At 47.6% G+C, this 21,078-nt stretch overlaps 3 protein-coding genes across 30 annotated transcripts in view; 2 read left to right on the forward strand and 1 right to left on the reverse strand.

The window, feature by feature from the left end:
• The window catches only part of H2AC25 (H2A clustered histone 25), a 29,333-nt gene extending 26,603 nt beyond the window's left edge, over positions 1-2,730 (forward strand). For 4 of the 9 annotated variants that reach the window (XR_014055977.1, XR_014055976.1, XR_014055975.1 and 1 more), the window contains 2 exons: positions 621-745; positions 2,375-2,730. The gene's annotated coding sequence lies outside the window, so the exon portion shown is untranslated. Of the gene's footprint in view, positions 1-620; positions 746-2,374 lie in introns of those variants that run through there. The other 5 variants (XR_014055978.1, XR_014055980.1, XR_014055974.1 and 2 more) reach the window with 2 other exon arrangements.
• Positions 1-13,186, reverse strand: part of RNF187 (ring finger protein 187) — an 87,818-nt gene extending 74,632 nt beyond the window's left edge. For all 12 annotated transcript variants that reach the window (XM_081497865.1, XM_081497869.1, XM_081497866.1 and 9 more), the window contains exons 1-2: positions 13,116-13,186; positions 2,341-2,404 (exon numbers count right to left, since the gene is read on the reverse strand). The gene's annotated coding sequence lies outside the window, so the exon portion shown is untranslated. The remainder of the gene's footprint in view (positions 1-2,340; positions 2,405-13,115) is intronic.
• A 98-nt stretch (positions 13,187-13,284) lies between these two features.
• On the forward strand, positions 13,285-20,408 carry TRIM17 (tripartite motif containing 17). 9 transcript variants are annotated; one of them, XM_081497810.1, is made up of 8 exons: positions 13,285-13,386; positions 15,144-15,577; positions 16,966-17,061; positions 17,570-17,800; positions 19,171-19,193; positions 19,285-19,385; positions 19,682-19,857; positions 20,272-20,408. In XM_081497810.1, exons 2-8 carry the CDS (start codon positions 15,149-15,151, stop codon positions 20,401-20,403), a joined length of 1,188 nt encoding a protein of 395 aa, XP_081353936.1. In that variant the 5' UTR covers positions 13,285-13,386; positions 15,144-15,148; the 3' UTR covers positions 20,404-20,408. The 9 variants fall into 9 exon arrangements, with proteins under 9 accessions (XP_081353936.1, XP_081353937.1, XP_081353933.1 ...); XM_081497811.1 differs by having other exon boundaries at positions 19,294-19,385; XM_081497812.1 differs by lacking the exon at positions 13,285-13,386 and adding an exon at positions 14,375-14,487 and having other exon boundaries at positions 19,294-19,385.
• The last annotated feature ends 670 nt before the right edge of the window (positions 20,409-21,078 follow it).

The following is a 21,078-nucleotide window of genomic DNA, read 5'->3' on the forward strand; positions in this document are numbered from 1 at the left end:
AAGTTAGCACTCTGATGAGTAACAAACAAACCTTATTAAATGACATTTACCTGCCATATATTTGTTACTCACCTTCCCACAATTTAATACCTTTTGGTAAAATGAATATAAGCTTCTGAGTCTAACCATTTCTTGGACTTTCACTTCTTGCTGTGAGTCTCCACAAGCATGTAAAAATATTAACATCAATACAATTCGTATGCCTTTTTCCCTGTTAATCTGTCTTTTGTCATGTTAATTTGCAGGCCTCAGATACTGAATCTAAGAGGGCAGAGGAAAGGTTTTTTCCTTCCCTACAATTACATTTCAGAGATGAGTTCCAGGTGCTTGGGGAAACATTCCTGAGATGTGAGATTAGAAAGTTTAGCCACTAAAAAGATTTACATATATGTGAAAAGGGCAGAGGAAGAAATTATGAAAGAAAAAGAAGAGGGGATATGTCCCCTTAATTACAACAGAGAGAATTAAACTGTTTATTTTTAATTTGTATTTTCTTCTGTACATCAGGTCTCTGCCTGTTGCCCCCATACCAGAATGATGTGAGCTATGTAAGAAGTATTTGTAAAAATGTTGCATCAGCCCCAGACATTCATTATTAATGTCCTATTTGTTTGTCTCAGGTTACTGGGCAGAGAAATATATCACCTTCATGATAAAATAATTGGGAACAATCTCAAAGCTTCAAAGAGGGAAATGTGAAGTCATTAAGAAGAATCAGATAGTTCTTACATGTCCTGGTAACTTGGTAGGTTTAACTAAAGGCAAGCTGTAGAACAGTATGCATAATACGCCATCATTTAGATAAAAATAATAGATGCTTGAATATGTACCTTTTAAAGAATATACAAGAAATTCAGTCTCAAAAATGGAAACTTGGAAATGAGAAAACCTTCAATTGAGAGAGACTCAAAATTTCACTATCAACCTTTTGGAATTAAGTTTTATACCATTTCCATGGTTTCTGAAAACAAAATTTTAAAAAATATTTAAGTAACACCAGCATCATAAATTCTGAAACATGTCTTATATCTACTATTACAAGGTAAGTATCACTGGAAATGACTGAACCCTTTCCCAGAATAAAACCGATCCAGGTACATGTTTAAACAAAAGGCCAATGTCTGTTTTTCCAGATGTTCTTTCTTTTCCTGCTTTATGTTTATCGGACAACACCACGAATTTGCTTAAAATAAAAACCAACTTTCCTCTTACTGTCACCAGTGGTCACTCAGCCAACAGGTCTTTCTGAGTTCTCACAGATCATTTCTCTTCCATGGTACCTTTATAAGACTTGTGCCTCAAGAGGTCACAGAATAGCAGGCATGATTTATACCATGAGGCCCTCCTTTAAACCAAGGAGGGGCCAAAATCTGAGGTTCTCCTGCTCCCCACGTGACATGCCACCCAGGGTCAAGACCTGCGACTTCCTTTTTACTTCAAAGAGACTTCATAGAACCATCTTCTAAACTCCTATTGCATAAAATAGGCATAGTGAAGGGAGTGAAAATCATTCAGTCATGTCCGACTCTTTGCAACCCCATATACTATACGGTCCATGGAATTCTCCAGGCCAGAATACTGGAGTGGGTAGCCTTTCCCTTCTTCAGGGGATCTTCCCAACACAGGGATCGAACCCAGGTCTCCTGCATTGCAGGCAGATTCTTTACCATCTGAGCTACCAGAGAAGCCCAAGAATACTGAAGTGGGTAGCCTATCCCTTCAGCAGATCTTCCTGACCCAAGGACCAAATCAGGGTCTCCTGCATTGTAGGTGGATTCTTCACCAGCTGAGCTACCAGGGAAGCTCATAATTGGCATATAACAATGCATGAGTGTAGGGTATACAATGTGTTGGTTTGATACATTTATATGAAAGTGAAAGTCACTCAGTCATGTCCGACTCTTTGCAACCCCATGTACTATACGGTCCATGGAATTCTCCAGGCCAGAATAGTAGAGTGGGTAGCCATTCCCTTCTCCAGCGGATCTTCCTGACCCAGGAATTGAACTGGGGTCTCCTGCACGGCAAGCAGATTCTTTACCAGCTGAGCTACCAGGGAAGCCCATAATTGGCATATAACAATGCATGAATATAGGGTGTATGTGTTGATTTGATACATTTATATATTGCAATATAATTACCACCATAACACTAATTAACACCTCTTAATTAACACCACTTATTAACATCACATAATCAGCATTGCTTATTTGTAAAAGGAACAATTAAGATCTAATCTCTTAGCAACTTTAGGTTTATAATACAGAATTGGTGACCATAATCACTATACTGTGCAACAGATCTCTAGGACTTATTTATCTACTGGTTACAAGTTTATACCTTAAGCAACATCTCCCCTCTTCTCTCTCCACAGGACCTGGATCCAGGAAGCTGGTACTGCAATCTAGGCAGAACAGAGTTTTCCAATAAGTCACCACTTGTCTGTGCCCCTCCTTATGAGGACATGCAGGTTTCTTGTCTGATGGAACCCCCAGGAACTCTTTCTGATGGCCCACCTGCCCCATCCTTGAGAGAGAATGCAGGTAGAAACTGGCACAAGGCAGAGGAAGGAGCCCTGGCTCACATTCATCGCTTCCCAGATACAGAGAGTACAAACTGGACAGAGGGTCATAGCGGCTCTCATCTGGGAAGAAAGGCTTCCAGAAATGGGTAACCCCAGATACCTAAACAGAAAAATCCATTGCATCTCATAAAATCAGCTCTGGACCATCCTGGACTGAAGGGTCGTGTATCAGCTTGCTGCCTTCTCCTTTGTCCCAGGAGCCCCTCTGCTGGGAGCTGGCCCTTGCAGTGAGCCCACAAGTCCAACAGAGCAGAGTCTAGACAGCTCCATGTTCTCAGGCTGCCTGGACTGGGATGGCCACTGGGTTGCTACCACTTTCTAAGGTAGCTGAGGCCCAAACAGATGCTACTAGCCATCACTAAAGAGACCTGTGTCTTGGGTCCCAGTGGCTCAAAATAACTGAGGGCTTTTTAAGCCAGAGGGTCACCCACTGGCATTTTCTGGAATAACTGGCTTTGAGAGCTGGTGACCCCCATCCTGGCAGTTGGTGATGTTCCAGATGGTAGAGGCTGTGAACTGGCCTCCTGAAAAAAGATGCATTGCAGTAAAATCCCCAGAGAGGCTAAAGGGGCTCAGGACACGCCACCCCAAAATAGGCTCCTTTCTTTTATTGATGATTTTGAGCTTCTCCCTCTGCTTACAAAAGGGAAAGTCTACCCACTTCAGTATTCTGGCCTGGAGAATTCCATGGACTGTATAGTCCATGGGGTCGCAAAGAGTCAGGCACGACTGAATGACTTTCAATCCACTCTGCTTATAAGCAGGGCAGAAGTTTTCCATTTTTAAAGAAAATCTCTATTTGTAAAGGTACCCCCTTTCACTCATATCAGAAAAAAAGGAGAAGGACTCATCACCTGAGATGGGACTGAGATGAGTCTGCATAAAAGCCCTTATCTATCACTGGTTACTCCCATATTCTTCCTGTGGCTTCCCTGGTGGCTCAGCTGGTAAAGAGTCTGCCCACAATGTGGGAGACCTGGGTTCGATCCCTGGGTCGGGAAGATCCCCTGAGAAGGAAATGGCATCCCACTCCAGTATTCTTGCCTGGAGAATTCCTTGGACAGAGGAGCCTGGTGGTCTATAGTTCATGGGGTCACAAAGAGTCGAACACGACTAAATGACTGACTTTCTTTCACTTTCATACATTTCCTTAGTTACCTTCCCACAATCCCCTCATCCAAACCCAGAAGTCCAGACCCTGTTTCCTTAGTCTAGTCACTTCTCCACAGTTTATTGTCCTTTTTTAAAAAATGGTAAATAATCCCAGGGTCTAGCCACCAATTTGTGTTTTCAATTCTTTCTAGGAAGTGGCCATACACAATAGACTTCAAAACGTATGATAAAAATCGGTATCCTTTTTCTTCTATTAATCCACTCCAGTGTTCTTAGGCTTCCCTTGTGGCTCAGCTGGTAAAGAATCCGCCTGCAATGCAGGAGACCTGGGTTCGATCCCTGGGTTGGAAAGATCCTCTGGAGAAGGGAAAGGCTACCCGCTCCGGTATTCTGGCCTGGAGAATTCCATGGACAGTCCGTAGGGTCGCAAAGAGTCAGACACGACTGAGCGACTTTCACTTTCACTAATCTGTCTGCTGTCAGTTTAATTCATAGACCTTGGGAAAACATAAGAGGATGGGTGGAAAATGTGTTTCCCCTCCCCTACAAGGCCCATGATGCACATATAGTAGATGTGAGAAATAACCTTTGTATGGTGCATCTTCAGGATGTGGGGCTGTTTGTTATTACAACAAACTCCTGACAGGTACAGCAGGCTGTCTATGGTAACTACAGAGAAAAACTACTGTGTTAATGAAATGTCTGGAAGCCAGGACAAGTCAGAACGGTGGCAGCAGTGCAGGTATTAAGGCTAAAGAATGGACAACCTGTTGGAGAGGGTCAGCAGGCAAGGTGTGGGGTGAAAAACAAAATGGATACCTCCGGATATTTGAAGGGCTACGTGAGATAGAAGAAAGAGAGGATTACTCTGTTATTTTAAAAGGAAAACCTGGAACCAGGCCTGGAAGTTGCAGGGCTGCATATACTTGACCTAAGCCCATTCCCACCTTATTCCCCAAGGAGGACAAGTCTTATTCACTAGGAGGTGGGTGTCTGTCTTGAGGATAACTGTATAAAGGACCCCACTTTGACAAGATGGGTAGAACATCAGGGTCCCATCTGACACCAAGACCCAACAGCTCTGTGGCATTCCATACCCCCAAGGCAATACTGTATGCATTTCAATTTTCCCAATGTTACGTTCCATAAAATACCAACTTCAAAGTTTGTAGGAATGCTGACAGTTCTCCCAGTCATTCTGGACATCACAGCAAAGCATGCAAATGCCCATCAGTTCCCACAAACCAGAGGGCAACTTGCAGTGCCCAAAGTCTTAATGCAAGTTCAAGCTTTAATTATGTCAAAGACTCTACTCTTCTTGACCAAATTCCAGCCAGGCTCCTCTGAGCCCTCCTCTCGACAAGGCCTGGACCTTGGGCTTCTGTGTTCATCCTGGGAAGTGCCTTTAGCAAAGGATCATGCTAGGTCAGTTTAGTAAGAGATGCTCGATGCCCCCAACCCATGATGTCTAGTTTTTTATCCCCCACCTTTGGTGTATATGTACATCCTTGACCTGCCTTGAGCAAAAATCCTGTTAGGCAGTGCTGTAGACCATCCGATGGCCTCCTAAAATTCATATATTAAAATTTACCCCCCAAGGTGCTGGTATGAGAAGGTGGGGCCTTTGTGGGAGGTGATTAAGTCAGGAAGGTAGAGCTCTTTTATACTGACTGTATAAAAGAAACCCCAGAGAGCTCCCCGATTCCATGTAGGGACACAGTAAGAAGGCAAGTCCATGAACCATAAGGTGAGTTCTCATCAAATCTGTCAGCATTTTGGTCTTACGCTTCCAGCCTCCAGAACTGTGAGAAACGTCTGTTGTTTATAAGCCACTGAGAGAGTCAATTCTTAGGTAGATTGATAAGAAGTCCAGGGTCCCCAAGGAGGAGGAAGCGGTCTGGGGCTCTTGAGGAGGAGAAAAGGACAAACTTTTTTTCTACATTGCTTTATCTTAGTCTATATAACAATGCATCTTTCTCAAGGACATGTTTCTTCTTAACAAGAACCTTCTGACTAATCTTGTTATCTTAATCTTATGTTTTAGGAGTGGGTCTGGTAAGATCTTTTGTTGTTAGTTCTAATCCTGTTATCTTATATTGTGGGAATGGGTCTGCTAAGACTCTTTACTGTAATAAAGTATATAGCTCCCTTGATAAGACTAGCAAGGGGGGCGTTCTCTGTCCCCCTTCTGAATCCTATGTCAGAAGATTTCTCTGTCCCTTTTTATAATTTAATAAAACACAAAAGCTCTTGAGTGATCAAGCTTGGTCCTTGGTCCCGCTAGGGTATCCTATTCAGTTCAGTTCAGTCGCTCAGTCGTGTCCGACTCTTTGCAACCCCATGGACTGCAGCATGCCAGGCCTCCCTGTCCATCACCAACTCCCGGAGTTTACTCAAACTCATGTCGATCAAGTCGGTGATGCTACCCAACCATCCCATCCTCTGTCGTCCCCTTCTCCTTTTACCTTCAATCTTTCCCAGCATCAGGGTCTTTTCAAATGAGTCAGTTCTTCACATCAGGTGGCCAAAGTATTGGAGTTTCAGCTTCAACATCAATCCTTCCAATGAACACCCAGGACTGATCTCCTTTAGGATGGACTGATTGGATCTTCTTGCAGTCCAAGGACTCTCAAGTGTCTTCTCCAGCACCACACTTCAAAAGCATCAACTCTTTGGTGCTCAGGTTTCTTTATAGTCCAACTCTCACATCCATACATGACTATTTGAAAAACCATAGCTTTGACTAGACGGACCTTTGTTGGCAAAGTAATGTCTCTGTTTTCCCCTCAGTCAGTCTCTCCCATCAGGAAGCTTCCATTAGCCTCTTATCCTTCTCCATTAGGGCAGACAGACTGAAAACCACAATCACAGAAAACTAACCAATCTAATCACATGGACCACAACCTTGTCTAACTCAGTGAAACTATGAGCCATGCCATGCAGGACCACCCAAGACAGATGGGTCATGGTGGAGAGTTCTGGCAAAACTCGGTCACTGGAGTAGGGAATGGCAAACTACTTCAGTATTCTTGCCTTGAGAGCCTCTTGAACAGTATGGTATCCTATTACAGAGGACTAAACAGATGGGGAAACAGTGGAAACAGTGTCAGACTTTATTTTGGGGGGCTCCAAAATCACTGCAGATGGTGATTACAGCCATGAAATTAAAAGACGCTTACTCCTTGGAAGGAAAGTTATGACCAGCCTAAATAGCATATTAGAAAGCAGAGACATTACTTTGCCAACAAAGGTCCATCTAATCAAGGCTATAGTTTTTCCAGTAGTCATGTATGGATGTGAGAGTTGGACAGTGAAGAAAGCTGAGCGCCGAAGAATTGATGCTTTTGAACTGTGGTGTTGGAGAAGACTCTTGAGAGGCCCTTGGACTGCAGGAAGATCCAACCAGTCCATCCTAAAGGAGATTAGTCCTGAGTGTTCATTGGAAGGACTGATGTTGAAGCTGAAGTTCCAATACTTTGGCCACCTGATGCGAAAAGTTGACTCATTGGAAAAGACCCTAATGCTGGGAAGGATTGGGGGCAGGAGGAGAAGGTGACGACAGAGGATAAGATGGACGGATGGCATCACTGACTAGATGGGCATGGGTTTGAGTAGACTCCGGGAGTTAGTGATGCACAGGGAGGCCTGGCTTGCTGCGATTCATGGGGTCGCAAAGAGTTGGACATGACTGAGCCGCTGATCTGAACTGAACTGAACTGAAACAGACTTAAGACAGCCAGTTAAGCAAGACTCCCCCTAGTGGATGGAATTTTCAAATATCGATGTATGGTAACTGTCATTCTGGCTTATACATGATACAACTTGAATTTCATGCTAACTAAAATAGCTGGTTCATAGTACATACCTTGTACATCTGCTTTAATCATTACAGAAAAATTTGCATTGATTAGATGTAAATAATGTCTGTTTTAAAGATAAAGATTATGGACATCCTTGGTGGTCCAGTGGTTAAAAATCCACCTTGCAATGCAGGGGACATGGATTTGACCCCATCCAACATGCCACAGAGCAACTAAGCCTGCATGCTGCAGCTGCTGAGCCTGTGAGCTCCACAGCCCACATGCCACAACGAAAGATTCCACATGTCACAACCAAGACCTGACACAGTCAAATAAGTAAATAAATATTTTTTCTAAAAAGATAGGTTAAATGCCTTCTTTAGGATGCCATTAGAAGGCAGTGGCACCCCACTCCAGTACTCTTGCCTGGAGAATCCCATGGACGGAGGAGCCTGGTGGGCTACAGTCCGTGGGGTCGCTAAGAGTCGGACACGACTGAGCGACTTCACTTTCACTTTTCCCTTTCATGCACTGGAGAAGGAAACGGCAACCCACTCCAGTATCCTTGCCTGGAGAATCCTAGGGACGGCGGAGCCTGGTGGGCTGCCGTCTATGGGGTCACACGGAGTCGGACACAACTGAAGCGACCTAGCAGCAGTAGCAGTTAGGATGCCATTGCTAGTACTCCTTTCATGATAAGATTCCCTTCCCAGGTACCAAGGCCATACTGACTCACTGTGCACATGCTGGTCCGGGTTTTGTGGGGGTTTTTTTGCAAACCTTGAATGAATGTACCTTCTATCTCTTTTATGTTCTTTCTTCTGACAAGATATAAAACTCTGGCGAAAAACATGCTTCTCCAGGGCAGTTCCTCAGAGCTACCTGTGAGGCTGTCTCCCAGGCTATCATCCTCAGTTTGGCTGAAATAAAACGTTCCTATTCCTATCATAGATTATTTCTGTCAACACCCCTTTCCCACTGATGTTCCCTCTTAGTAACTTTCCAACCACTGACCACCTCTCTCCACTCACTGGCTACAAACCCCAGTTGCCTTTGTTGTATTCAGAGTTGAAATCAGTTCAATACCAAAGTCTCTTTCCCCTCTTGTATGGGATGAAATCTGTCTTCACCATCTTTAACTAGTATCTGGCTTTAACTTTGACAACAACCTTTGTGCTTAGTTGCTCAGTCATGTCTGACTCTTTGTGACCCCATGGACTGTAGCCTACCATGCTCCTCTGTCCATGGAATTCTCCAGGCCAGAATACTGGAGTGGGTAGCTGTTCCCTTCTCCAGGAGATCTTCCCAACCTAGGGATTGGACCCAGGTCTCCCACATTGAAGGTGGATTCTTCACCACCTGAGCCACCACAGAAGCTCCCCCCCCCCTTTATTTTACTTCTCCACAATTTATCACCTTTGTTAAAATCAATATTGCCAACTAAAAAATAGCATTTGCCATTTGCCTCTACAAAGATTAATTTACTTGCCAATATAGTCACTGACACACACACACCCCAAAAGGAGTTCAGTGTGGAGATCAGGAATGAGGCACTCTGAGCTCTGGGAAAAATGGGCAGAACAGGCCTTTGGATAGTTCAATATTTTCAGCAGAAGATTATGAGCCCAATTCTTGCATCTTATATCTAGAAAAGCATTACAGTCATTAACAGAGACGTCTGCTCCTCATGACTAGCAGCAACCTAATGCAAAAATGTGTGCTTGATTGCATGTATATCCTTTCACCAAAATCATATACACTGACCACCCCCCACCTCTTCCAAATAGTTCCTCAGAAGTATCTGAAACACTGTCTCCCAGGCTATAGTCCTTATTTTGTCCCAATAAAACCTAGTTCACAAAAGTGACATTGTATATTTTTTCAGTTAACAAAATAGGCCCTTGAGTCTTTTGTGGGGGAGGTAGAGGAATTATAGTTCTTGTCTGTGAAGCCCTCAAGCACATAAATTTTTTAAAAATAAAATTAAATAAAATGTTTATGCTTTTCTTGTTATTCTGTCTTTTATTGGTTTAGTTCACATGCCTCTAAAATATTAGAGGAAATGATTTTCCTTCCCTATGCTTCAGAAGAATAAATGCTACAAACACATCAAAATCATTATTTGAAATCATCATATTTCGTTTATACTTAGCTTTGTAGATTTCAAAGAAAAAGTCTGACTTTTAACTTTTTGATTCTGTCCCTCTGACTAAAAGTGGCAAATATAAATGGAAACAAAAACTCTAAGTGCAATGATTCAAACTTTATAAAAGTAACTAAGTAGAAAAAAGAACCAGGAATGAAGTTGTAAGTCTATGTCATCAGGCATGAAGTGAAGTGAGGCTCTGAAGGCCACAGACTCAGGCACCCAAATGTTGCAGGAAGAGGGAATCCTTCCAAGGCCTAAAATGGTCTCTTGTCTAACAGTCAGTAATATATTGTCCAAGGAGACACATGTGCTGACAAAACAAAAGACTTCATTGGAAAGGGGCACCCAGGGAGAGAATGGTGAGGTAAGAGAACCCAGGAGAACTGCTCTGCCAAGAGGCTCACAGTCTCAGGTTTTATGGTAATGGGGTTAGCTTTCTGGGTTTTCTCTGGCCAGTCTTCTTGCTTGTGCCCCTATTTGGTCTGACTCAGAGTCCTTGGGAATCTAAGTGTCTCTCAGCCATGATGGATTTCAGCATGAAAGTTTCTGGAGGGTTAACAGGACATGTTATCGGCTGGTATGTACCCCCTCCTTTTGGCAATAGCTTATTAGTTCTGTGTTCCTTATTTGGACCTCCTGTCATGTGATAACTCATGCAAGCAGTTATTGTGCTGCCTGGTCACAGCAGATGGTTTCAGTCAATGGTTCCCTAACACATGTACTCCTTAGTTTTAGATTATGTTTTTATGTTGCCCATGCTACTTTCTCTCAGATCCACAGCCTTCCTCTACTGTCTCCAGGTACTGCAGCCTGAGCTGATTCTCTGCAGCTAGGTTGAGCTCTCCAAATAGGCAGGGTGAGGGAACCACCCAGCACAGCTTCAGGATGGGCAGGAAACCACTGCCCCACATGTAGTCTCGAAGTATTCCTCTAGAAATCATCAGGTGAGAAGAACGGCTCTCCCAGGGTCAGACAAGCCCTGATCTAACTGCAGCTTCATTCCAGTGGGAGACTGAACATCCAAATAGTTGCTGCTGCTGCTAAGTCGCTTTAGTCGTGTCCGACTCTGTGCGACCCCATAGACGGCAGCCCACCAGGCTCCTTCGTCCCTGGGATTCTCCAGGCAAGAATATTGGAGTGGGTTGCCATTTCCTTCTCCAGTGCATGAAAATGAAAAGTGAAAGTGAAGTCGCTCAGTCGTGTCTGACGCTTCGCAACCCCATGGGCTGTAGCCTACCAGGCTCCTCCGTCCATGGGATTTCCCAGGCAAGAGTACTGGAGTGGGGTGCCATTGCCTTCTCCGATCCAAATAGTAGCCAGACCATATATAAAAAGAGACTCTGACCCACAATGTGCAGCAGTCTTGTCTTAATCTGCTCTGACTGCTATAACAAAACATCATGACAGGGCCACTCGTGAACCACAAACTTCTATTTCTCACAGTTCTGGAGGATGGAAGTCCAAGAGCAAGGTACCAACTGATTTGGTGTCTGGTGAGGGCCTGCTTCCTGGTTTACAGACATCCATCTTTTTGCTATGTCCTTACCTGATAGAAAGGATAAAGGAGCTCTCTGGGAGAAGGGAGTCTCTTTTCTAAGTGCACTAATCCCATTCATGAGGGCTCCACCGTTCTGACCTAATCAACCTTCCAAAGGCCCCACCTTCCAGGGGCTACGTTTCAACATATGAATTTTAGGGGCACACATTCAGTCTATAGTAAAACTGCCCAGGAAGCCAACATACCCTCTACATGAATCAGCCCAGAAAGCCAGCCTGCTGTCAGTCAGACTTGCAGGACATTAGGCTGTTATCTCTAGCAACAGCCCAGGATACTTCACTTCTAGTCAGTTGCTCCAGTTCCCCAGACCCACAGCCTCCATCAGGACACTCCTAAAACCTTCTCTTTTTCCAAGAGGAAGCTCTTGCACACCACTGACTGACCCTGAATTGCTGCCAAGGAATGGTGGTCATCTCCCTTGTTGCAGAGAGCTATGAATAAATACCCTCTGCTTGTTCTCATTTGGGTTGTTTCCATTTACATCCACATTGGAAAGAGAATAGAGTCTTGAGGGGCAGAAGCTGCTTCTTGAAGGATGCATGTTCTGTGCTGTTACCTGGATCATTTGAGTCCATGTGTCCTTCTGAGCAGGTGGCATGGTGCTGCAGCCAGTAGTAGAAGCTCATAAAGGACCAACAACCTGCCCCCAGGCTTCCAACAAGCTGCACAGATGATGCTGGGTCATGATTCACATTCTCCCTGTCTCAAATTCTCAACAGTGACCCAAGGGTCTCCAGCTCTGTTGCAGGTTTAACAGTCTTGCTAGTTCTTTAAAAAAACTTTGGTTCTGTAGCACCTGCAACCACCCCTACACCTGTACACAATATTCTTGGTAAAGACATGTGAGCCTGAATCTTACCACTGTTAGTTCTCAACTTTTGCTGCACATTAATGGGGAAACGTACAACAAAATCTGCTCCCAACCCAGAAAACCACTCACAGAGAAGAGAAAGAGAAAGAAAAAAGAAAAAAAAATTTTTTTGTTATTGAATTAGAACAAGAACGTGATGCTGATCCCAAGCAATAGCTACAGGAATTGCAGAGATGGAAGGGAGACTCTTCTTTTCCTATAGCTAAGTTAATACAACCTATTACTTTCATGTCTTCATGATAATGTTGCTAATTTTCTCCTACAATTATGATCAAAGATGATTTGAAGTTAGATGACAAGGTAGGCCCATATCCTCCCAGGACTCTGGGAAATGATTACATTTCAGAAACGTTCCTAGGTCTGAATCGTTCTTGGTATATGAGATGGGCCACAGGCTTATTTAGCCAGAAAAAAAAGAGTTACACACAGCTGAAAAGGACAGAGAAAGAAATGTTTTTAAAATCCTGTGATTCTATTTTCTAAATTGAAAGAAACTGTCAGCCCAGACTCACCTTACCCGCAGAGCAGGCTCAGGGACTTCCGGGGGATTCTAATTAGTAACCGAGAGCCTGCGGTGGCTACAGTTCCTGTGGTCGCAAAGAGTCGGACAAGACTGAGTGACTAACACACACATTGCCTCATTCACCTAGCTTTCTGGCCCCCATCCCCATTCACTGCCCCGAGCCTTGAACCACCGGACTCGGTCCTGGAGACGTTGGAAGAAACACACGCAGTTCAGCCAGCCAGGCGGGGTTGGGGGTGGGGGGCTGAGCCCCGGGAGACCTGGAGCCTGCGGTGGACCAGAGACCCCCTCCGTCTCCGCCAAAGGTGTGCCTAACTCCTGCTGCCTCTTTTGTCCTCACGCCCCTCCCAATACGGGATCCGTTCCCTGCCGCTCCACACGTCTTCCCCTCCGCAGACAACAAGGCTCCCATCACCGTCTGCCCCTTCCTGCCTGACTACCTAACCCCACACCCTGCCCTGTTCCCGCTCCGTCCCCCGCCTTCTCAGCTCCGGCCAGCTCTGTAAGGGCTCCTTACCCATCAGGAGGATCCTGCCCCCATCCCTCGGCTGCTGACAACCGCTCGCCAACGAAACCTCCCGGTCCCCCACCTGATTACGGCCCCGCCCCTCGACCTAGGGCTCCGCCCCTCAACCTAGGGCTCCTGCTGACGCCACAAAGCCGAAGCCCGGCGCCCTCGGATCCCCGCCCGGGTGGTTTCCATCGCCCCAAAAGCAGGCTTTCCTGGGCCGCGTTTGGAGGCGTGGTTCGGGGTGCCTGGCGAGGTGCAGTGTGCACCGCTTTACTCGGTAAGTATCACCCTGTTGAGGGAGCAGTTGGGTGGTCACCTTGTGAGTGCTGAGGCTCAGGTTGGGACCCCGTGCACCCTCTGCCCTAGTGGAGTGACTGTCCCAGCTTTGGAGGTGGTTGTAAACTGGAACCAGAAGAGCCAGCTATTTTAGCCCTGCATTTACAGAGTAACTTTCCGGGGTCAAGGAAGGCCTGTCCACCATCACTGGCCCAGAGCCCTTGGATGGCTTCCCCTAGAACCTGAACCAGAGCCCTAGTCCCCAGACTGCCCCGCTCTCACCCAGCTTCTGCTGGGTGGGCAGCAGTCGGGACGAAGGGCAGCTGAGAGCAGAGGGAGAGACTCATGCCAAAGGCTCTTCCCAGAGACAGCTCTTCCCAGGCTCTTCCCAGAGACAAAGTGAATCAATGTCAGGGATTCAGGAATTTGCAACATCCAGCCACCATAGTTTCAGAGTGCATAGAAGGGAACCTGGACAGTGCTTGCATTAATAATTCAGAAATGATGTTTAAATCCACTCTAACTCAGCCCTAACAACTACCCTGTGAAGTGCATCCAGGAGGATTGGATCTCCACTGCATAAAGTCTTGGGTATTCCAATCCCAGAGTGTGTGTGTATGTGCGTTTGTGTTCAGACGTTGGTGTACGTGTGTAGGTGCCTCTGTACATGCCCTTGTTTGTGTGTGCCAGTGTCTAAACTTGCATGCACGTGTACATGTGTGTTCCTGTGCATGTGTGAGCATGCATGCATGTAATGGCCCTCCTTTATCTTTTCTGCACTGCACCTTGTCAAGGAAAATCAGAGCTGGATGGCAGAGGGGTAAAAACTGGTTTTACTTGTGACTATTGAAATAGGAAGAAAGATATTAGCATAGAAACTGGGGTTCCATAGAAACTGGGGTTCTATATAGAACTAGACCTTCTATATAGAATTGTGAGGTTCAGTTCTGAATGGGCCAGTGGGGATTTTTAAGGAGTAGAGTAGGGTCAGTTACAAGAAGTTACTAAGAGGAAACATCTTAGTAGCAGGGAAGGGTGGGGGGTCTGGTTAAACCCAACTAGCGGGATTTCTGCTAAACTTGAACAACGTAGAGACAAACATGTAAGTCCAAGGCTTGGTTGGAAACTCCAGGGAGCCTGAGCAAGAGTTGGTTAAAGAGAGAAACTTTGCCAATCCTGCTCCCTAATGAGAGAGATTTTTCCTCTTAAACTCCCTTTTTCCTTTGTTCTGCGGGGTTCTGTTAAAGAGAAACCTATGATGCTTGTTAAAACACTAAGCAAGACTATTCAAGACCATTGCAATATCATCTCTGAATGCAGCTGAGACAGCTGCAGATCTGTAGCCAAGGAGCGGAGTGATGGCGGTCAGTGATGGAAAATCACCAAGAGGTGCCATGAGGAGAGGGCTTACTGCTAAACAGGCCTAACAGGACTCTTGCTCAAGGAGGGTCAAGGACATCAATTCATTAAAGGTGGGGGATGAGGAACTAGATCACATATCACAGCGGGAGTACTGTAAAACTGGGTGGGGCCAGCCAAAGACAAGCCTACAGCTAGGGGAAGCTGCTGGGATTTGGTGAAGGAGCAGGTCTTTGTTAGCTTCGAGAGAGACATTTGTGCCCCTTATTGAAGGTAAGTCAGGGTACCCTAAAACCCCAGGTTCAGACTCCCATCTTCAAAAGGAGGCCAAAAGAGTGCTATTGAAGAGCTCAGGGCTCCAGGCAGAGGATGTGGCAGGACATTCCATTCCTTCCCCAGGCACCATGGATGCTGTGGAACTTGCCAGAAAGCTGCAGGAGGAAGCCACATGCTCCATCTGTCTTGACTACTTCACAGACCCTGTGATGACCACCTGTGGTCACAATTTCTGCCGAGAGTGCATCCAGCTGACCTGGGAGAAGGCCAAAGGCCAGAAAAAGAGGAGAAAGCGGAAGGGCTCCTTTCCCTGCCCTGAGTGCCGCGAGCTGTCCCCCCAGAGGAACCTGCGGCCCAACCGTCTGCTGACCAAGGTGGCCGAGATGGTGCGGCAGCACCCGAGCCTGCAGAGCAGGGACCTGTGCCAGGTGCACCAAGAGCTGCTCAAACTCTTTTGTGAGGATGACCAGAGGCCCATCTGCATCATCTGCAGGGAGTCCCAGGAACACCGGCCCCACAGGGTGGTCCCTATTGAGGAGGCTGTGCAGGAGTACAAGGTGGGTCCTGGTGGGGGGCCAGGACAAGGGGACAAGGGTGCCCAAGTATGTGCATGTGTCAAGGAGGGTATTAAACAGAGAATGGCTGCGGTAGCAAACAGCCCCAAATGCAGGACCACACAGTGGAAGTGTCCCCTTACTCCACAACCAAGCAGGCTGGTGGCCATGCCATCTTGGTGTCACCTCTATGATTATGCAGGAGTCCAGACTGACCAAGTCCCCACCCAGGCCCATCCACATCCCCTGGTCCTTGTGCAGCCATCTGTGTGGGCAAACCAGGCAACCCCCTGACAGGCAGGGGGAGGGGAGCCTTTTCCTTCCATCCACCTGAGGCTCTGTGGCTGGGGGCCCATGAATTAGATTGAGCAAAGACAAACTGAAGAGAAAAGGCAAAGCATTTACTAACATATGCCTGCTGTGCCAGTTACTTGGGAGAAACTGCAGCAACAGTAAAAAATAAAACAAAAGTCAGTTAGAACTTGGGCTTATACAGCATCTTAACAAAGAACAGTACATTTGGAGAAAAGCAACAGGACAAAGGTAAAAGTTTCAGGCTCCCAAGGGTGGCAGACTGTGGGAAAGTGTCTCCATAACAGAATACCACAGACTGGGTGGCTTATAAGCAGCCATTTATTGCTCACAGTTGGAGGCTGATGTCAGAGATCAGCAGTCAGGGGAGAGTCCCTTTCTGGCCCACACATGGCCAGCTTCTCGCTGTCCTTTCTCTCGGGCCTCTTTCATAATGGCACTAATCTCATTCATGTGGGTCCTACTGTCATGACCTCATCACCTCCCAAAGGCCCCACCTCTGCCATCACATTGGGGGTTGCTGCTGCTGCTAAGTCGCGTCAGTCATGTCCGACTCTGTGTGACCCCATAGACGGCAGCCCACCAGGCTCCCCCGTCCCTGGGATTCTCCAGGCAAGAGTACTGGAGTGGGTTGCCATTTCCTTCTCCAGGGCATGAAAGTGAAAAGTGAAAGTGGAGTCGCTCAGTCGTGGGGGTTAGGGCTTCCATATATGAATTTGGATGTCAGAGGGACACAAACATTCAGGTCATAGCAGAAATATATATATATGGGGAGAAAGTAAAGGAAGATAGGGGTTTTTTGTGTAGGTTCATCTTGACACCAACTTTCCATCTTCTTCATGGGCACAAACTATCCCCAGTGCCCTGGAAGGCATCTTTCTGCATCTGTTGATTCTTAATTGCCTCCAGCTCAAAATAATCCTTCTGCCAAAGAGACAGATTTTGGGGTGGCATATTTCCATCCTTTGCACCCCATTAGGATGGTTCAGGGTGGATGCAGCTTCAGAGGGCACTATCTGGATGTGGGGCGTGCAGGGGGCCCACTGACCCCCAAATCCCATGGTTTGGGTGCACCACAGTTGAAGCTGGAGGAGGACATGGAGTACTTTCAAGAGGAGATGATGAAGACTGGAGAGCTGCTGGCCAAGGAGGAACAGACCTTGGCCGAGTGGCAGGTAGGTGCTGGGGCCACCACACACGGCAGCTGGGCAGGGTGGGGAACCATAGGTCCCCAACCATAGGGCCTCCTGACCTGTGGAACCCCTTGAGGGGGGAAATCACTGTCCTGTGTGGATGAGAACATAGGACCCCAGAAAGGCAATGATTTTCACAGAATTCCTACCAAATCAGGACTGAGAACAGTGCCCTCAGCACAGGCTGGCAATTTCAAAGATGCAGGGAGCAAGGGCACACAGGCACTTGGACGTTGCCATTTGGGGTTTAGAGTAAAATTATGCCCCAGTGACATTCACAGGGGCCTCTGTGTGATCCCTGGCTCCCAGCCCTGCCTGGTTTGCTAGTTTTCTGTGGGTCACTGGGATCCAGGGGAGATGCGCCATTGTTGCCAGAGCAGCCCTTCCAAGCTGGTGTGTTTGGTTGGTGGGTGGGTTCTGAAAGCAGGCACTAAGGGTGGTAGGTCCCTGGGTGGGCCTCACCTCCAGGAGCTCACCCACCCACACACAGGAGAAGGTGAAGGAGCAGAGGGAGCGTATCATGGTCGAGTTTGAGAAGATGGGCCTCTTCCTGATGGAGGAGAAGCAGTGCCTGCTCCAGGCCCTGAAAAAGGAGGAGGAGGAGACAGTGGCAAAGCTGCAGAAGAGCACAGCCTCACTGAAACAGCAGAGTCACTCCTTAGAGAGGCTGCTTCTGCAGCTGGAGGACAGAAATGAGCACACACCACTCCAGATGCTGCAGGTGAGGCGGCATACCTGTTTACCTGGTTGGGGGTGGTGGATGGGGGCTTGAGCTCTGGTCAGGTACAGTCAGGGTGGGCTGACCTGTGGCAACAGATTCAGGCCAACAGGGAAAGCTCTGTCTCAATCAGCTCAGGCTGTGTAACAAATACCACAGGCCGGGTGGTTTAAACAACACACATTTCTTTCTCACACTCCTGAAGGCTGAAGTCTGAGCTCAAGTTGTGGGCACAGTTGGTTTCTTCTGAGACCTCTCCTTGGCTTATAAGCCATATTCTCCCTGTGTCCTCACATAGTCATTCCTCTGTATACAGTCTATGCCCTGATAGCCTCTTCTTATAAAGACATCATCAGATTGGATTACAGCCCACCCTAATGATCTGATTTTATCTTAATCGCATCTTTAAGGCTTTATCTCCAGATACACTCATATTGAGGTACTGCGGGGTTTGAGCTCCACAATAGATGAATCTGGGGAGGGAGCCAATTCAGCCCATGACAGGCTTCAGTCCTACTGGGCTGTGTTCATCCCCTTCATAGCCCAGGGATGTGGCTTGAGGGCAGCCACAATAATAAACATTATTGTGTGTTGTCCACACAATAATGCAGGGCATAGACACATTGGCCCCAGAGAGGCACCAGTGACTTCACAGGCAAGGGAAAATCACAGGATTGCACTTGCCAGCTATGGAAGTGGGGAGGGCTTGCAGCTGGCCTAGCAGGGATGGGCCTGCAGACTGAGGCCCTGGAAGGGGCAGTTTATATTGGCTGAAAAGTGGGTAACTGGTTCAAGTGTGCAGAGTGAGGGACTCCACAACAAAAAAATACATTTCACATTGCGAGTCATTATACACATATTCAGAGGAATGTGTTTATACAACGGAAGCAAATTCCACATGCAGGGTATCTAGATCTCCCAGTATGCCCAGGCCAGTCAGTTTTATGCCTGTTCTCCCAGCATCCTGTGGGTTTTGTTGCCAATAAGTGTCCTGGTGTTGACAACAGATTATACACTCTCTCTACCTTTGGGGGAATACTTTGCCTTATATCAAAATGTAATCTGTTTGCAACCCACTAAACTGACTCCTGACCCACTCAAGGCCTGAGGCCCACAGAGGCCTTCATGGCGTGTCATGAGCTGGACAGCTTCCCTGTGTCCTCATTCGTTGTGATGGGGAAGAGTGGGCCCAGGCAAGTCAGATAAATGATACTGTGCATGGCCAGAGGACAGGATTACTCTCTAGAAACTGGAAATGGGGCCATGGGAACACATAAAGCCCTTCTACCTCTTCTGGGCAAATGTCAACACGGGGTGCTTGGGAACACCACAGACCCTGCCAGACTCTCTGTTTTCTTCCATGTCTTTTGAAGGATATGAAAGGGCTCCTCGGCAAGTACGTACCACCTGTGGTGGGGGTGGTGATGGGCGCAGGGAGGACTGGGAAGTGTGGCTGGAGGGAACAGTGAGGCCTGTATCCACTGGAGGAAGAACAGCCTGAGTGTGCAGTACCCAGAGGCTACCTCCATCATGCTGAAGACCATCTGTAGGGTCCCAGGGCAGATAGAGGTCCTCAAGAGTTTCCAAGGTAAGTAGGGGACCAGGTGCTCTTGGCAATGCCCCACCCTGCTCTCAGCCACTCAAAGCAAGAGCCACCAATAGGAGAGGGGTTCCCCAAATGGTACCCCAGCCCCATCTCCTTGGCACTGCCAATATCTACAGTGGGGATATAGGATCACACAGTTAACTGCAGGTTCACAGCTGAACTCAGCCAAAGGGAGGCCTGGGTGGGGGTTAGGATGAACGGTCCCTGCTAGGGCCTTGCCCTCCCCACACTGACCCTGAAAGGTCCCCCTCTCCCCTCCACCCCGGGCCTGTCTCCAGAGGATGTGGTGCCCGACCCCTCCACGGCATACCCCTACCTCCTCTTGTATGAGAGCCACCAGAGGCGCTACCTGAGCACCCCAATGGATGACACACCCCGTGGCAAGGACAGGTTCCTCGCCTATCCCTGTGCGGTCGGCCAAGAGACCTTCTCCTCAGGGAGGCACTACTGGGAGGTGGGCATGAACCTCACTGGTGATGCACTGTGGGCCCTGGGCGTGTGCAGGGACAATGTGAGCCGGAGGAGCAGGGTCCCCAAGTCCCCAGAAAATGGGTTCTGGGTGGTGCAGCTATGCAAGGGAAAGAGGTACGCACCTGCCACCTTTCCCCCAACTCCCGTCACACTGACCGAGCCTCCTAGCCATATGGGCATCTTCCTGGATTTTGAAGCTGGAGAGGTGTCCTTCTACAATGTGAACAATGGGTCCCATCTGCATACCTACTCTCAGCCTGCCTTCCCTGGCCCCCTGCAGCCCTTCTTCTGCCTTGGGGCCCCCAAATCAGGCCAGATGGTCATCTCTACAGTGACTCTGTGGGTGAAGGGGTAGGGGCGCAGGCAGGTGGAGCCTGGGTAACCCTCTTTTCTCCAGAAGGTGAGGTGTCCCACTCAGCAAGGCCCATCTGCCCAGCTTATCTCAAATGAGGCATTTGCAAGCCATCGGCTGTGCAGGCTGGTTTTACAAAGTGGAAATATAATCATGATTAAAGCAGTTAAACATTAAGAGTCGATATTTACAGATGCTTCATACAGAAAACTTTCATAGTGGATCAGTTTCTAAACACATACATGTATATGCACAAGGCACAGTGTGGTGTAGTTTTCTTTAGCCATGTCCCCTGCTCTCCACTTAGAGATGTTGTCATTCACTGGTGGCTCAGTGGTTCAGGTTTTTACATGCAGAACCAAGGCGTCAAGTGTCTACCTTCTTTGTCCTCAACAAATTCCATATCTGGGTCCTTCACGGGAAAAATGAACAAGTGAAGGGACTTTTCAAGCTGAATTCCTACAAGCCTCAGAGCTGCCCACCTTTGCTGTCGGGGCAAAATTCAGAGTAGGATCAGACAGGGTCCCTTCCTTTAACTCACTCTCCACCGCCCATCCTACCTCCGACCCCCGTGATTGCAGACGCATTAACAACCAGCTAACAGTGGCCAGAACCCCAGAATTCTGGTCAATGTACTCTGACCCCCAACAAGGCCAATAGTCCCAGTGGGCCGAGCCCTTGACACCATAAGTTCTGATCATTCCCAGCTCGGGGACTTGCGAGGACCCAGGAGCGCACAGGGAACGACTTGGGGCTCCCCCGGAACAACCTCGGCCTCCCCTTGTCCTCGCCGCCTCTGCGCATTGCGGAGAGCCCAGCGACCGTGCGGGGCGGCTCCGGCCCCTAAACCTC

This window comes from Giraffa tippelskirchi, chromosome 6 (genome assembly GCF_054371585.1).
Source record: "Giraffa tippelskirchi isolate mGirTip1 chromosome 6, T2T-mGirTip1v1.2.pri, whole genome shotgun sequence".
Classification (NCBI taxonomy): Eukaryota; Metazoa; Chordata; class Mammalia; order Artiodactyla; family Giraffidae; genus Giraffa; species Giraffa tippelskirchi.